This window comes from Littorina saxatilis, linkage group LG16 (assembly GCF_037325665.1).
Source record: "Littorina saxatilis isolate snail1 linkage group LG16, US_GU_Lsax_2.0, whole genome shotgun sequence".
In the NCBI taxonomy this organism is placed as follows: Eukaryota; Metazoa; Mollusca; class Gastropoda; order Littorinimorpha; family Littorinidae; genus Littorina; species Littorina saxatilis.
This window is the reverse complement of record NC_090260.1, coordinates 24242657-24260429: the sequence shown is the minus strand read 5'-3', so window position 1 is coordinate 24260429 and position 17773 is coordinate 24242657. Positions and strand designations below refer to the sequence as shown.

The 17773-nt window shown below is 42.7% G+C and overlaps 2 protein-coding genes across 2 annotated transcripts in view; one reads left to right on the top strand and one right to left on the bottom strand.

Annotated features, from left to right (window-relative positions):
• The window catches only part of LOC138949936 (uncharacterized), a 251406-nt gene that overhangs the window by 59316 nt on the left and 174317 nt on the right, over nucleotides 1-17773 (top strand). The gene's annotated exons all lie outside the window — the stretch shown is intronic.
• LOC138950631 (uncharacterized) lies at nucleotides 220-2412 on the bottom strand. The gene is made up of 2 exons (XM_070322337.1): nucleotides 1911-2412; nucleotides 220-1592 (listed from the first exon to the last, which is right to left on the bottom strand). Exons 1-2 carry the CDS (start codon nucleotides 2390-2392, stop codon nucleotides 698-700), a joined length of 1377 nt encoding a protein of 458 aa, XP_070178438.1. The 5' UTR covers nucleotides 2393-2412; the 3' UTR covers nucleotides 220-697.

Genomic DNA, 17773 nt, shown 5'->3' with positions numbered 1-17773 from the left:
TCTGGAACTCCCTACCTACATGCTTAAAATCGACCAGTAACCTTAAGGGGAGAGGTGGCACGAAAAATTTCTACTGGATGTTTGCACTTTTTCTTGCAATATTTGTACGTATTATCAAGCAAAAACACATAAAAAGACTCATTTGTGCAAAAAAATTGCCTGAGGGTCTTTTTATGGGTAAAAACGCTCGATTTTTGACAAAAAAACATGAAACGGCCTATTCAGCTCTAGCGTGATATTTTAGAAATTTCTGAAGCTAAAAACCTCATATTTGTTGTTATGAACTCACAAGTAGCGTTTCTCAGTAGTTACAGAGCATTTTTGTGAGTATCAGCCTTAGTTTCCATAAAAAAAATAAAAATTGGCAGACATTATATTTTTGCATGAAAATGCTATGTCAGGCTTTTATTCTAATTCATAAAAAACAAAAAACAAATTTTTTTGAAAAAGCGCTCCTGTAACTACGGGGCGAATTCATTTACAATGATTGGGGTGAAAAAATTGGTAGTCTACCACAAGTAGATGAGAAGTGAAGACCTTCGTCGCGTGGTTACCGTCCTTGAAAATCATATTCTGAGAAAATGGTGATTGAAAGTTTGTGAAATGTTTCTGTAAAAAAGATGAAGACAGATGGGCAAATAAAGATGATATGAGTGCTCCTGTATTGTTCACAGACTTCTTGAAATGGTTCAGTTACTTATTCTCCCCCGTCTCCCATCAGTCCAGCTCCGTACACCTCCCCTTCCTGGTCTTCTTGCTGCTCCAGCTGGCGTTGACGACCCGCACATCTTGCCCTACGGGCTGCCACAGCGGCCACAGCTGTTGCTTTCTCTGCTTTCTGAATCCTCACCTTGTCTTTCTTGGCCAAAGCAGCCTCCATGAGATCAGTTATTGGCAAGCTCATGTGGTCCATGACCTGTGCCAGTGCAAAGTTGCCTCTGTTGAACTTCGCAACAGCCTCAGCGGTGGCTGCTTCCACCCGGCCTTTCCCAACAAAGATTTCTTTGGGGCAGTGTCCCCACATGACATTGTGCAGAGACTCGTTACTGTTCTGGGTTTTGCCATGGGCCACGCGGTTGAGAAGAATGGGATTGGTCATTCTTCTGTAGATGGGCAGAACAGCATGCGATACTTCCCTGGACAAGGCGGTGCCGTTGTGCTCTGCGTGTGGAGGTGGTGGTTGCCCTTCTGCCCTGGCTTTTTGAAAAAAGCACCAGGAGGCTGGCCCAGCTGGACATCTGTCATGGTGAGGGTCCTCGTCCGTTGAAGTTACATGGAAGAAAGTGGCCCAGATCGCCTGCTCCATGGCTCGCTGATCTTCAAGGTTGTTGAGGATCGCGCTACGGAAGTAGTTTTGCAAGCGTTGGCACTTTTCCTTGGTTAGTCGCCCCTCCCCTCTTCCACCAAGCCTTTCATCCTTTGCTGCCTTGCGGAGAGCTGTGCCCATTCTCTTGGGGAGGTGGTTGGTACATTCCAGCTTGGTGATGGGACGTGTGGGACCGTAGGGCTGAGCTGCAGCCACAGCATTGAAAGCCGTAGAATCTCCGTCCGACAGCATAGTTCTGTACCTGAGGTTGTGACGCTCAACAGACCTGCAGCACAGTAAAAATCAGAAAACCCATTGTGTAGGCAAGCAAATTGTGCACCTCTACTTGCAGAACACAATTTATGAGTTCAGGATTTGCCTATAAAGTTATAAAGGGGGGGGGGGGGGGGGGTGTTGTGTTACAAAATATTTTCACAGTAGTATTGTTTTGTTCTTGTTTTGTTATAAAAGGCTATAAATGAACTTTGTTATTGTTACTAATTCATAATCGAATCTTCGTGCACTCTCTCTCTCTCTCTCTCTGTTCTGAACTTCAAAAATTAAAAGATAGGCTATGGTGGGGGTATACAGATTATATTCTTACCTTCCCCATAACTCCAACGCTGCATCCCTCTCCATAGACTTTGCAGATCCCTGGTGGTTGATGCTGCACTCAGCCCGGTGTTGCTGCTCCCATCGCAGTTGTTGGGCAGGGGTCATCTCCTCCAACTTCTCCTTATTCATGGCACATGTGTGGCAGTAGGTGGATTTTACAGAGAAGTCGAGCACCAACCCAGTGAGAACGTCAACCACCACTCCTACACCATAATGTGATGAAAAACCCCTTTTATGCCAGGTGCCATCAAAGGCAACATCTACCCAAAGAATACCGTCATCTTCTTCCCAGGCAGCGTCTTCATCCTCTTCGTCAAACTGGACATCTGCTCTACCTTGAGGAAAGGTCTGCCTGTATGCAACATTTACATGCTCAACAGTTTCCACCAGTGTGACATTTGTTACGGCCAAGATGCTGGCATTGACCTTTTTATCAATTCTTTGATATGAGCTTTTGTTCATCACGGGCATGCCAAACACCGTGCACAGCTTTTCCACACTTGAGTACCCACTGCCAATCTCATGCGAGTATAGGACAATCTGTTTGTTCACGTCAAAGGGAACATTCTTCATGTGGTTGCGGTTGCTCTCTCTAGGTGAAGAAAATTCTGACCGTCTGTACTGGCAGCTGTCACAGCAAAGTGCTAACTCTTGGGACAAGCCCATGGATTCTCCAACGCGTATCGTTAAATGTCCTGCTTCGCATTCCGGGCACTTCACATCCGATAATAGCGAGTTGAGCTGACCACACTCAACGATACACCATGTACGTTTCGGTTCAGCAGGCACATCGGCTGGCACTTGTGCGTTCTGCAAGTCATCGGCACCACTGAATCTTCTTAGCTTCTTCGCAGAGGCAGAAGCACCCTCTATTTCCTGCTGGTTGTCGTGTATATCGCACAACACTGGCCGAGGTTCGACTTGAAGTCGATGAGAAAAATGTGCATCACCTCCACCATCCAAAACGACACACTCCGCTGCGCCAACTTCGCGGGGCGCGTTTTCATCGCCCGTGGACTTTTCTTGTTCGGCTATTCGAGCTAATGCAAGCTGCTTCTTCCTCTTGCCCGATGCCTGCCCCACAAACCTCTTTCTATCGTTGAATTTTGCAGTGAACATTGCTGGCCGACTGATAGACGGTAGTGTAATTCGATCGACAAACCGATGTTGTGTTTACAGCGGATAAGGCTTGTTGCGCATGCGCCAGTAGCCATGGTAAGTTACAATGACCAACCAGAGAAGAGCTCTCATAGATCGACGGTCAATCTTGCAAATCCGGGAATTCCTGTCGCGGATAGTATGCTTGTGCTCTGACAGTTGAGCGAAAATAACGGGCTATTTTGGGGTATTGTTGACGTCACCAGCAAACGGGAATTCCCGATGGATCGTGTCCAGTGCAACGAGTTTGTCTTCTTGGAAGAAAAGTGGCTGTTTCAAGCCCTTGAAAACATCGATTTTTTCAGCAAGTTTTCTGACTTTTATCACTCATGCATGTGCACTCACTTTGAAATTCATCACTTTATTGCAAAAAATACGATACAATTGACAAAATAAACATGACACAATGAATCTAGGGTGTTCAAAGTACCTAATATTGCAGGAAACCCAAAACACAATTTGGAAGGATTTTAGTAAAAAAATTCGTGCCACCTCTTCCCTTAAAACATTCAAAACACATCTGCAAAAATACATTCAAACATCACTTTAATGTAATGTGCCTGGTTGCTCAAACGTATGTGTGCCTTTTATCCTTCTGAAAATGTGCATGTATGTGTCTTGCGTCAACTTGGTGTGATAAGAATACATTCTCGTGTATTACTCCTTCTAGTATCTAATATAGTATTACTGCATTTTATATTGGCATGGTGATTCCTTCATAATCTAAGATGGTATATATTAGGTCATGAACGGTTTTTTTTATTTTTTTTTATTTTTTTTTTTAACTTTGCTACCTGATCCTTTATTTGGTTAGTGTGTCGTGTTATGTTGGCTTGCCTTATAAGTTAGTTGATCTTCTGTGTGTGTGTGCGTGTGCGTGTGCGTGTATATATATGTGTGTGTGTGTGTGTTCTGATAATGTATGGTTGTATATCTGTATATCACATGTCGATAAAAAATTATCTTATTCTTATATTACTATTATTGCGTGTGTCTGCGTTTCATCATAAAAAGTTTGTTCCTATGTATTCCCATTTCGATTATAACCATTTTGCTTAGATCAGGACTAGCTGTAAGAAAGGTCCTACGGACCTAATGCTATCTTTCCTGTAATAAAGTTCAATGTTTCAATGTTTCAATGTTTCTCTCTTTCTTAGTCTCTCTCTCTTTCTTAATCTCTCTCTCTCTCTTTCTTAGTCTCTCTCTCTTTTTCTTAGTCTCTCTCTCTCTCTTTCTTAGTCTCTCTCTCTCTCTTTCTTAGTCTCTCTCTCTCTTTCTTAGTCTCTCTCTCTCTCTTTCTTAGTCTCTCTCTCTCTCTCTCTCTCTCTCTCTCTCTCTCTTTCTTAGTCTCTCAGTCTCTCTCAGTCTCTCCCTCCCCCTCTCCCTCCCCCTTTCCCTCCCCTGCAAGAAGTCGGTGAAGGGAGAAACTCGATGCACCCACTGAAGTAGCGCTGTGGGTTTCCCTGAACCCACCCCGTCGTTAGAGAAATAAACGGTAAAAACCCTCTTTCAAATGTATGGGTTCAGACAAACCCGCATCGTCGGGCGTGTGTAGTCAAAAGCGGCATCCGGCAAAGGTTAAGAAGAAAAACAAACTTTTGTCAGTTAAAACCCGTTATATCTCATTTCTGCACCGATTGTGGTCATCAGACGTTGAGGTTAAGCAGACTGATATTTATAGCCTACTCCAACAGGATCAAGCCTGGTACAGGTTCACAGGCCAAATACCTGAGTGTACCGGCTGAATAACAGTGTACGGGCCGAACAGAAATATGTACGGATGACGTCACGACGAAATTACGTATTGTAATGACGTTCAGCGTTCCATTTCGTCATTTTGAAGAATAAATTGCATTGAATTTGCTTGTCAAAACCAGTAGCCATTTGGTGTGTACATCTATTTTGAGTTTTGAACAAAATTCAAACAAGCCTTGCAGCATTTCGATTATATATTTTTTTTTATTGATTTTACTGAATTTTAAATCGATTTTGTCATTCAAAATTCACTGTTTGGAGAGTAACATGCTTGTGGTGTGTTCTCAGGAGTGTTTTTTCCAAAGGAAATGTCTCTTGAATCTTTGGGGTATGGCAACATAATGATTTCATAAGAGACATCCATAGTGTGATTCGACTAGCTATTCACAGCACAAAGAAGCCAGTGAAAATGTGAGTTCTTGAGACCATTTGTTATTGAATATGTTAGTGTATGTGCTTTGCTGGCCTTAGATGATTCTACTCTCATATTTTCTTGAAAAATGGATGTACGCGACCGACTTTTTACCGTGCCTGTTTAGGCGAAATGCCTTGTCATTTATCAACTTTGCTTAGCATCATTTAACTTTCATCCTTTGTGGTATTTTCAACACCTGTATCGCATTTGAAAACTGTGTAATTTTAAAAAACGAGCACTTCAAAGTTGCGTGTTGACCGATGTCACACATTTCGTCGCCATTTTGACTCGCTCATCGGATTACAAAAATATATTATAAATTCACAAGAACAGATTTTTGTAATATTGAGCGTTCATTTTATTAATAAAATGCCTCAGAAGGCAAATGAATAACATTTGGTTCTGTCATATTTGCAGCAATGTGTCCAAACACATCCCCAAAGTTGTACACCTATCAAGTTTTGGTCTGTGCTCAGTATCAGAGACGCCCACATTTATATAGATATTCTTCATCTTCTTCTGAATCCAAAATATAGAGATGTCACATTTACTTTGAATATTTGCTCAGATTGGTTTTCAGTGCTGATGTTTTTTTCTCAGGCCGACAGATTGTCTAAAATATGTATTGCTTCATGTACATGACTTTTTGTTCTTCTTTTCTTCTATTCAGCGGACACAAGACTACGAGCAGAGCAGAGCGGCAAGATGAACATCAGTTCTTGCTGCTGGAGAAGGTTCTACAGGAGCAGATGGACCTGATGCGACTAATTTAGTCATTTGTCGCCAAAGAATCATGGTGGAGCCAGAGTCTTTGCTACTGTTTATTTATTTATTTTATTTATTTGGTGTTTAACGTCGTTTTCAACCACGAAGGTTATATCGCGACGATTTGCTACTGTTCGATGGAGTCATCTTTTTACTGTTGAGTGTGGAAGATGCTGAAGGCACATGATGGATATGTCGAAGGAGTGATCAGTGGTACTGGTAGGTGCCTTTGAATGCTAATGTTAAAGCAGACCAGTCATGCCTGTGCTATTTTCCCCAGATTACTGTAGCAAGATCTTGTGAGTGTGACATGTTATTGTTAGACGCTCTTTAGGCTTTAAATGTTACCTTGATTGTGTGCTTTTTGGAGGATGCCAGATGTCATCACGGTTCACGGGTGTATCTTAACTGTTCATCAGTTCTCAGTCATGACCAGTTACCCATTATCCTGGGAATTCATGCAAGGTTTATGTGTATTGGTCACATTTGTGACTTTTACCAACACATTTTGATGATAAAACTATGCTTATGGGGACGCACAATGATGGGCCTCTTTTTCTCATGTGTGGTGCGGAAAATGCATGCACCACTTTTTTTTCTGTGATCATTGCATCTGTGAGAAATAATGCAAATATTGCTCTGTGGCCAGAGCTGCCATCTGCTAGGAGGTGTGTGATCTTATTTTATGACAATGCCACACTCAATCACCATTTACTCTTCTGAAAACTTTTTTTTAAAGCAAGTGCGATTATTGATTGTTTGTTCCAGGTGACAGTATGATGCTTCCAGATTGAATTGTTTGTATGTGAAGAAGAGCTGTCTGAATATTTGATTTTTGACTCACATGCGAAGCAAAAGTGAGTCTATGTACTCACCCGAGTCGTCCGTCCGTCCGTCCGGCCGGCCGGCCGTCCGGAAAACTTTAACGTTGGATATTTCTTGGACACTATTCAGTCTATCAGTACCAAATTTGGCAAGCTGGTGTATGATGACAAGGCCCCAAAAAACATACATAGCATCTTGACCTTGCTTCAAGGTCAAGGTCGCAGGGGCCATAAATGTTGTCTAAAAAACAGCTATTTTTCACATTTTTCCCATTTTCTCTGAAGTTTTTGAGATTGAATACCTCACCTATATATGATATATAGGGCAAAGTAAGCCCCATCTTTTGATACCAGTTTGGTTTACCTTGCTTCAAGGTCAAGGTCACAGGAGCTCTTCAAAGTTGGATTGTATACATATTTTGAAGTGACCTTGACCCTGAACTATGGAAGATAACTGTTTCAAACTTAAAAATTATGTGGGGCACATGTTATGCTTTCATCATGAGACACATTTGGTCACATATGATCAAGGTCAAGGTCACTTTGACCCTTATGAAATGTGACCAAAATAAGGTAGTGAACCACTAAAAGTGACCATATCTCATGGTAGAAAGAGCCAATAAGCACCATTGTACTTCCTATGTCTTGAATTAACAGCTTTGTGTTGCATGACCTTGGATGACCTTGACCTTGGGTCAAGGTCACATGTATTTTGGTAGGAAAAATGTGTAAAGCATGTGAGTCGTATGGGCTTTGCCCTTCTTGTTGGAATTCAGTTGACTTGTTTTGTTTGTTTCAGATCCATGACCATGAGCTCGGTGTGGTTGGTGGACATGAACTAAAGACGACTACTGATGCTGTGATGACGAAGGTGTTCCAGAGGTTACAAGGTTGTTGACAGGGGGCTCCGGGGGAGGGCAGGGAAAGAGACCATAGTGTACGCTGCGACTAAAAGCCATCAACAGTGAGTTGTTTTTCATAATTTGTAAAATCATCCTGGTCCTTTTAGGAAGAAGATAAAATCCATGTCTACAAAACAACAAGTTATTTTGTGTAAGTGCATGTGCTAACAAACTGAATTACAGCTGGTTACTGTCCATCAGAGCTGTACTGAACGCGCACTCATCCGCTCGTTCCATTCTTATCAGTCACTCAAACAAATTAAATGTCCACACCAGCTGTTTGCAGTTAAGTCCACGTAAAGTGAAATGTTATTGAATTAAATTGAAGCTTTTTATGATTTTTAACTTTTGTGAAAAATCATAGCAATTTCAAAATCAATTTTCCAAAACATATTTACAAAAATTATAGCACAGCAGGGCACTGCTGGCCGATTGTCTCCCCTGCCCTTCTGTTGGGTCAAGAAAGGGGCAAAATATGAATGTACAAAAACATGAAAAAGTTCAGCATCAAATACAACTGTACAAAAACATGAAAAAGTTAGCATCAAATAGCACAGCAGGGCACTGCTGACCAATTGTCTCCCCTGCCTTTCTGTTGGGTCAAACACTGGGGCAAAAAAAACAAAATGTTCAAAACATGAAAAAGTTTAGCATCAAATACAACTGTACAAAAACATGAAAAAGTTAGCATCAAATAGCACAGCAAGGCACTGCTGACCGATTGTCTCCCTTGCCCTTCTGTTGGGTCAAGCGAAGGGATTAAATGTAGCAAATTAAACATCAACTTGCCAAAATATATTTACCAAGGAATAAGAAGAAAAAGTTTAGCGTCAGTAGCCCAGCAGAGCAGCTGACTTATTGTCTCCCCTGCCCTACTGTTGGGTGAAACAAAGGGGGCCCTTTGCGGGTCGCAACACGATTGAGGCAAACCTACAGAAACTGATAAAAATCGAGAAAGAGCCCGGGGATTACTTCCCTCGACCTGACCCTAAGGATTAACCAGGTTAGTAAGTAAACCGAAAAAAGAATGCCAGATGCCACAGTCGCGGGCTACTCAACCCAAACCACTCAGGGCGAAGGGAAGTAGGCTGTGGACCGATGCGATCTGTGAACTAAAGCTTAAGCTTCGGTTCCGGACCTGTCAATGACGGTACTGCACCGAAGCTCAAACGGTGGTGTCAGCTCACCCTGGCATGGCATGCAAGAAAAACAACAACAGCGAAATGTACAGCAGGAAACTGATCGGAACATACGAATTATCTCTCTTGACTATTACAATGGACATCAACCAGCGACATGAAACAAAGCTCCAGCGCCTGATCCGAACATACAAATTATCTCTCTTGACTATTACAATGGACATCAACCAGCGACATGAAACAAAGCTCCAGCTCCACAAAGTTACAAAATGTAGGATTTGTTGTCAGATCACTAAATGAAGATTTTGTGAAAAAAGAAATGTCAATTACTCAGAGAGAAGGTATTATTATTGGAATACCAAAGGGGGACAAACCAAGAGAATTTATAAAGAACTGGAGGCCTATATCACTGTTAAATGTAATTTATAAGATTGGGTCAACATGTATAGCTATCAGAATCAAAACAGTACTTCCAAATCTCATAAATGAAGATCAATCAGGCTTTGTAGCTGGTAGGTATATTGGAGATAATTTAAGGCTGTTATATGATCTGATTGACTATTTAAAAGAAAACAATTCACCAGGCTTGTTGGTTTCAGTTGATTTTGAAAAAGCCTTTGATTCCATAAATTGGAACTTTATGCACAATGTGATGAAAACATTTGGTTTTGGAGATAGTATATGTCAGTGGATCTCAGCTTTTTACACGAATATAAGATCATCTGTAATAGTAAATGGTAAGGCCTCCACAAGTTTTGAGATTGGCCGTGGGTGTAGACAAGGAGATCCGGTCTCACCGTATCTTTTCATATTGTGTGCCGAAGTCCTAGCTTGTAAAATAAGAGAAAACAAAGATATTCAAGGAATAAATATATTAGATACAGAATTTAAAGTAAGTCAGTTCGCGGATGATACTAATTTTCTTCTTAATGGAGATTGTAAATCATTTGAAGAGTTGGTTAGTGAATTGGACAGGTTTAAAGATATATCGGGTCTAAAACTGAATTATGACAAAACTTGTAATGTGTGGCTTGGAAGTAAAAGAAATAGTACTGTGAAATTTTTACCCAACACCAATATGACTTGGTATCCAGACAAATTTAAAATCCTTGGGCTGGGGTTAACAAATGATTTAAAAAACATGACGGAACTAAACATTACGGACAAACTGAACGAGACTAAAAGACTTTTTAATGTATGGATAAAAAGAAGTATTACGCCACTTGGGAGAGTTGCAGTGTTAAAATCCCTGATTCTATCAAAGCTTGTCTATTTGTGGATTATGCTACCAAATCCACCCAACAGTTTAATTCAACAGCTAGAGAAGATGTGTTTTGAATTTGTTTGGGATATGAAAAGGGATAAAATCAAAAGATCTGTGGCTGTTCATAATATTCAAGAAGGAGGTATTAATATCCCTTCCCTTAGAGAATACATCCAATCACTAAAACTTACCTGGTTTCGTAAACTAAGAACAAGTTTGGTCGCGCCGAAATGGAGACATATACTTGCGTCAACATGCCCAGAATTAGAGAAAGTACATAAGTATGGGCCTAAACTGTTGGCTAAATGTAGAGTGAATATGTTTTGGAAAGACACGTTTGAAGCTTATCAAAACTTTTATGATAGAGTGGAAATCCAAGAGCAGGCAGAAATTTTGGCAGAACCTCTCTTTTTGAATAATAAATTTAAGATTGCTGAGAAAGTAATTAATTATGAGGAATGGAGTAATGAAGATGTATTTTATGTTAGAGACATATTAAAAGACAACGGCAGTTTTTTAAACACACAAGAATTTCAAGCGAAAACTGGGGTTCAGGCTAATTTTTTGAAGTATTGTGGGTGTGTAAGTGCTGTTAAAAAATATTTGCAAAAATGTGACCTAGCTATAGATAGCTGCAATTATATTCAGCAACCAAAAGCACTTGTTTTTTTGGAAAGTTTGCAGAAGGGTTCAAAACGCATATACGACATGCTGATTAGCAAAGTAGATTCTCCAAAGGCATTAAAAAATTGGGAAAGACTGTTGGATAGAGAGGTAGAATGGACAAAGGTTTTTTTAGTTACAAAGAAAATAAAAGAAGTAAAATTAAAATGGTTTCAAATAAAAATCAACAACAGAATATTAGTAACCAATTCAATGCTGAAAGACATGGGGGTGATTGCGAGCAACCAGTGTAGTTTTTGTAATGTAGAAAGAGATACAATTTTGCATTATTTATGGTTATGTGAGCATACTCAGTCATTTTGGACTGAGTTTGAAAAACACATGAAGGAGAAATGTCAAAACTGCAGCAGACTTGCACTCAGCCCCACATTAGTATTATTTGGCTATGACCCAAAAAGTAAGACTGATGAGGGTTTTGATTATATTTTATTACAAGCAAAGTTTTACATATATAAATGTAGAATAAATAAACTAAAACCATCATTGCAAATGTTTCTCAAAGAACTGTCTTACTTACATAAAGTTGACAAATATGTACACCAAATGGAAATGAAGTATACATGTTTTTTAAAGAAGTGGCTACCATACAATACCTTAGTCGAATAATGGAAAACATAATACAGTTTATATCCGTATTTTCTAGTCAAATATCATGTTTTTCCGTTGTGTCTTTTTGTTCTCCTGTTTCATTTACAGAGGATTCACTTATTATTTGTCATATGAAGATAATTCACAACTGCTGTGTTGTCACATGTTCCTACTATATTGTAAATGTTGATGCCTGAATAAACCATTAAGAAAAAAAAAAGTTACAAAATGCATGCCTCCATGATTGATAAAATGGAGGAGGGGTGGGTGGTGGAAACATTTTCGCCAAATACAAAAACTTGACCTTTCAGCTTGCTGGAATCTTGCGTAGTGACGCTAAGCTAAGCTGTGCGCGGGGCGCTGTCCGCCGCATCGGTCAGTTCCAACGGTCTGCTACGAGCCAATCAAAGAAAGGCGCATGCAATCACACAAACTGCCCATCGCCACGCGAGCGTGGCGAGAAGCTCTTTTGTGTAAGTGCATGTGCTAACAAACTGAATTACAGCTGGTTACTGTCCATCAGAGCTGTACTGAACGCGCACTCATCCGCTCGTTCCATTCTTATCAGTCACTCAAACAAATTAAATGTCCACACCAGCTGTTTGCAGTTAATTCCACGTAAAGTGAAATGTTATTGAATTAAATTGAAGCTTTTTATGATTTTTAACTTTTGTGAAAAATCATAGCAATTTCAAAATCAATTTTCCAAAACATATTTACAAAAAACTTGAAAAAGTTTAGCATCAAATTATAGCACAGCAGGGCACTGCTGGCCGATTGTCTCCCCTGCCCTTCTGTTGGGTCAACAAAGGGGCCATAAACACTTCCCTTTTGCCTTAAAAAAGAAGTGTTGACCCCACAGAAGGTAGGGAATGAGATAGACTGAACTGCAAAATACCTGAGCTTGCTTTTAACTGTACACAATGCAAAAATACACAGTTCTGGACTTTCGTTATCTCCCGTGTCTCGGGGCGATCTTTTGTGTCCGTGAAGTACCAGGCCTGAGAACCCTCGAGACCTGCAACATAAGAAAACAACACCGCGGCAGAGAAAAGCTTGTGTATTGCATATCCAGTAACGTAAAGTTCAGTGTACCAATGATGGACTGCAGATCTCTTAACTGTACTTTTTTGTTTTCGCAGGCAAGCCTGAATAGCAGTTGGACATTTGGCTAACTTGTCTAGCGGGAGTCTGATCCCCATTCGTCCACCACTGTGGGATCGTCTAAAGCTGGCTTCAAATTTTTTGGATTTGACCTAGGCTAAAGAACCCTTGTAGCCAATGTTGAAACCACCCCTAAAAACCTGAAACTAATCTGTTGGCGAGATCCGGCCTGTAGCCTTCGAGCCACTTTTGCAATGGCTCACTTTGAACCGGTTTTGGGCCCGCCCCAACTTCTGTTTGATTCTTAATGGTACCAGTGATGGTAGGCCCAGCGCGGCTGATGTAAACCCTCCAGACGTACCTGCTATGCGTTCGGTGACTGCAAACGTGGCTGCAGTGCAGGCTTGGGTGGCCAGGTCCTCGCCAGGTCCGCCGACTGTTGGGGTGTCTGGCTTGTTGTTGGGGCGTCAGTGTTGGCCGGTCCTGCCATTTGATTGGGCGGGGGCGTCTGGCAGGTGTCCCTGACCTGAGCCGCAACTGCCGCCTGCCCGCTGCTTCAATTTTTCCCTCCAACGCCTGGAGGAGCTGGGCCATCCCAGGAGGTGGTGTCCCTTGTGCCTCTGTAGCCACTGTCTGTGCTGAGGTTGGGCTGGAGGATCCCCTGTCGTCGTCTTTGTGGCCCTCTTATTTGCCGGCCATGTCTGCCTATTCTGGGCTGCAGGTCCAGGGCGGGTAGGCTTGTGTTTTGGCATCTAACCGACTGAGGAGAGAGCATCTTTGATCGTAAGGACTGGCTTAAACTGCCCATAACCGAGCTTACTACAGGCTGCTGGTGCCCAGGCAACTGGAATAAAAATGGTTAAAACAACCAGGTTGTTGGCGCTCATGCAACTGGAATTAAAGTGGTTAAAACAACCAAGCTGTTGGTGCTCAGGCAACTGGAATTAAAGTGGTTAAAACAACCAAGCTGTTGGTGCTCAGGCAACTGGAATTAAAGTGGTTAAAACAACCAAGCTGTTGGTGCTCAGGCAACTGGAATTAAAGTGGTTAAAACAACCAAGCTGTTGGTGCTCAGGCAACTGGAATTAAAGAGGTTAACACAACCAAGCTGTGGGTGCTCAGGCAACTGGAATTAAACTGGTTAACACAACCAAACTGTTGGTGCTCAGGCAACTGGAATAAAAGTGGTTAACACCACGAGGCTGTTGGTGCTCAGGCAACTGAAATAAAAGTGGTTAAACTGAGTTTCATGCGAAAAACGTGTGGCTGTGTTTCAAGCGCACTCAAAACGGCTGTGTTTCAAGCACCTAAAAACTGTGGCTGTGTTTCAAGCGCACATAAACTGGCTGTGTTTCAAGCGCCGAAAAGATGTGGCTGTGTCTCAAGCGCACGCAAAATGGCTGTGTTTCAAGCACATAAAACTTGTGGCTGTGTTTCAAGCACATGAAAATTGTGGCTGTGTTTCAAGCGCACATACACTGGCTGTGTTTCAAGCGCAGCAAACTGGTGGCTGTGTTTCAAGCGCACCAAAACACGATTGGAGCTGTGGCTGTTGGTGCCCAGGAAACTGGAATTAAGTGGTTAAAACAATGAGGCTGTTGGTGATCAGGCAACTGGAATTAAACTGGTTAACACCCAAGCTGTTGGTGCTAAGGCAACTGGAATTAACGAGGTTAACACAACCAAGCTGTTGGTGCTCAGGCAACTGAAATAAAAGTGGTTAAACTGAGTTTCATGCAGAAAAATGTGTGGCTGTGTTTCAAGCGCACTCAAAATGGCTGTGTTTCAAGCACCTACAAATTGTGGCTGTGTTTCAAGCGCACATAAACTGGCTGTGTTTCAAGCGCAGAGAAGTTGTGGCTGTGTCGCAAGCGCACGCAAAATAGCTGTGTTCCGAACACATACAAATTGTGGCTGTGTTTCAAGCGCACACAAAACACGATTGGAGCCGTGGCTGCTGGTGCCCCAGCAACTGGAATTAAGTGGTTAAAACAATGAGGCTGTTGGTGCTCAGGCAACTGGAACTAAACTGGTTAACACAACCACGCTGTTAATGCTCAGGCAACTGGAATTAAAGTGGTTAACACAACCAGGCTGTTGGTGCTCAGGCAACTGAAATAAAAGTGGTTAAACTGAGTTTCATGCAGAAAAATGTGTGGCTGTGTTTCAAGCGCACTCAAAATGGCTGTGTTTCAAGCAAATTGTGGCTGTGTTTCAAACGCACATAAACTGGCTGTGTTTCAAGCGCAGAAAAGTTGTGGCTGTGTCTCAAGCGCACGCAAAATGGCTGTGTTTCAAGCACATTCAAATTGTGGCTGTGTTTCAAGCGCACACAAAACACGATTGGAGTTGTGGCTGCTGGTGCCCAGGCAACTGGAATTAAGTGGTTAAAACAATGGGCTGTTGGTGCTCAGGCAACTGGAATTAAACTGGTTAACACAACCAAGCTGTCGGTGCTCCGGCAACTGGAATTAAAGTGGCTAACACAACCAGGCAGTTGGTGCTCAGGCAACTGAAATCAAAGTGGTTAAACTGAGTTTCATGCAGCAAAACGTGTTGCTGTGTTTCAAGCGCACTCAAAATGTCTGTGTTTCAAGCACCTAAAAATTGTTGCTGTGTTTCAAGCGCACATAAACTGGCTGTGTTTCAAGCGCAGAAAAGTTGTGGCTGTGTCTCTAGCGCACGCAACATGGCTGTGTTTAAAGCACATAAAACTTGTGGCTGTGTTTCAAGCGCATACAAAACACGATTAAAGCTGTGGCTGCTGGTGCCCAGGCAACTGGAATTAAGGGGTTAAAACAATGAGGCTGTTGGTGCTCAGGCAACTGGAATTAACCTGGTTAACACAACCAAGCTGTTGGTGCTCAGGCAACTGGAATTAAAGTGGTTAATGTGTGTTTTGAGCCCGGCATAGAAAACCCCTTGGCTGTGTTTCAAGCGCAGAAAACGTGTGGCTGTGTATCCAGCGCACCCAAAAACATTTAGAGAAAACATCATAATTATGCATTTCCCCCCACATATAAGTTTTTCAAGCGCATACAAGATAACTGGAATAAAAGTGGATAAAACAACAAGGCTGTTGGTGCTCGAGCAACTGGAATAAAAGTGTATCAACTAACCAAAGGGAAGTAATCGCTCAATGCATATGACATGTGTAATAGAGTAAGCGAGAGTTGTACGGAACCTTTTCTCCTGGCACCTGAGAGAATAACAAGCATTGAAATGAACAAGCGACTTTCATCCTCAAAAAAAAGGATGGCACCCGATGACCGCTGGCTTCCGACGCCGCTAGGCGTCCGTCCTCCCTGCAACGCAACCCAAAATATCAGGTGTAGCGTGGCCCTGGCTAAAAATAGCCGCCACGCGTGTACCACCCCAGAAGTCTGAGCCTTCACCGTGTAACCTATCGGAAAGTAGGTCGCTGGTACAGGGCCCGTCAGTGCTTCTGCGAGAGTCTGGTCACAAACACAGCGCTGGAGACTGTCTGCCTCCAGCCAAATAGGTCACGCTGTCAGCGCGGCTCGTACACGTGTACAGTGCTCTTGCTTGGCAAGGCTGCCTGCGCTTCCCTCAAGCGTTTGCTGGCCGCGATCAGAGCGCCTCGTACCGATTTATACATTAGGTAACTGCCCTGTTCAGACAAATGTACGCCGTCGGCCGCAAACAAGCCTCTTTTCTCCTCCTGAAATTGAAACTTGTCATGGCACCAAACCGTGACGTAATGCAAGTCAGCACTGTGTTCTGCCAGCCTGGCGTTAATATCTTGAGCCCAGGCGTGATAGCGTTGCTTTATTGTGGCCGATAAGCCCCGCGATCCTCTGTAATCGGCGGTTGGACTGAAGCGAGGCAGAATGCCACAAACCACAACTTGTTTAACTTTGTAAACCCCATGGAGGAGGCCAGCGAATGCCAGCATCGTCAAGGCAAACTCCTCAGCATCCATAGGTTCTGCAAACCTGAAATCATTTCCCCCAAGTTATAAGATCACAACGTCGGGTGCAGTGCGAAAAATCTTTCGCAAGTAGTTGGATCCGGCGCCATCTTTTCGAACAAATTGCTGGAGGCGTAAGCCTCCCCTGCCCAGACTGTTAACGTACATTTGGCTATCAAGTTTGAAATCAGGACGCATGCGAGGATCGCATCCCGACTCAATGCATTCCCGCAAACGTCTGCAAATGGAATGACCAAAAACATATGCTTGTAACATCGTTAAAAACCAACAAAGAAATAAACATTCTCGCCAAATACAAAAACTTGACCTTTCAGCTTGCTGGAATCTTGCGTAGTGACGCTAAGCTAAGCTGTGCGTGGGGCACTGTCCGCCGCATCGGTCAGTTCCAACGGTCCGCTACGAGCCAATCAAAGAGAGGCGCATGCAATCACACATGGCGTGGCGAGAAGCTCTTTTTGTCTCAAATTTTGTTCTTTGGAATCAATTTTAAATTTGCCATGTTTTCACATGTGAATGATAGTTGTCAAAGCTTTTACACTTCACGTTAAATTGCTAGAAGCCAAGTTCCTTAGCTCATTTGTCAGTGTCATGGATTTTCGACTACATACGTAATAATGATGTTAGCAAACGGCATGAAGTCGTCACATATGCGTCTGCATGTCATAGTACATGTATTATGAACTAGATGAATACCTGCTTCGCCGGGTAGCCGGCTTCGCCGGGAAGAAGTAGAGCCGAATACCCGGCGAATACCCGGCTTTGCCGGGTGAGTGGCGCACCGTACGCCGGCTTCGCCGGGTGAGTGGCGCGCCGTACGCGATTCGGCCACACGAAGGAAAACTTCTAAAAATAGTAACGGGAATATGGATTGAGCGTTGTGGACAGTGACCTTCTAAAAATAGTAACGGGAATAAGAATTGACGCCACACGAAGGAAGGGAGATAAACGCAAAACACTGGAGAAGATAAGGAAGAGTTACTGGGAATGGATGAACAGAAAAACCAAAATCGGTTCAGCGCTGCACGCTGAGAGCACGTGTTGAAAATTGACCAGATTGTGTCCGGGGTGTACCTGAATATGCCCACCAAATTTGAAGCAGATCCATCGAGAACTTTGGCCGTGCATCGCGAACACACACACACACACACACACACACACACACACACACACACACACACACACACACACACACACACACACACACACACACACATAGACAGACAGACACAAGTCGTATATATATATATAGATTTCCGAAGGCCCCCAAATAAAAAGCCATAGCTATTAAGGAGATTTCTATAG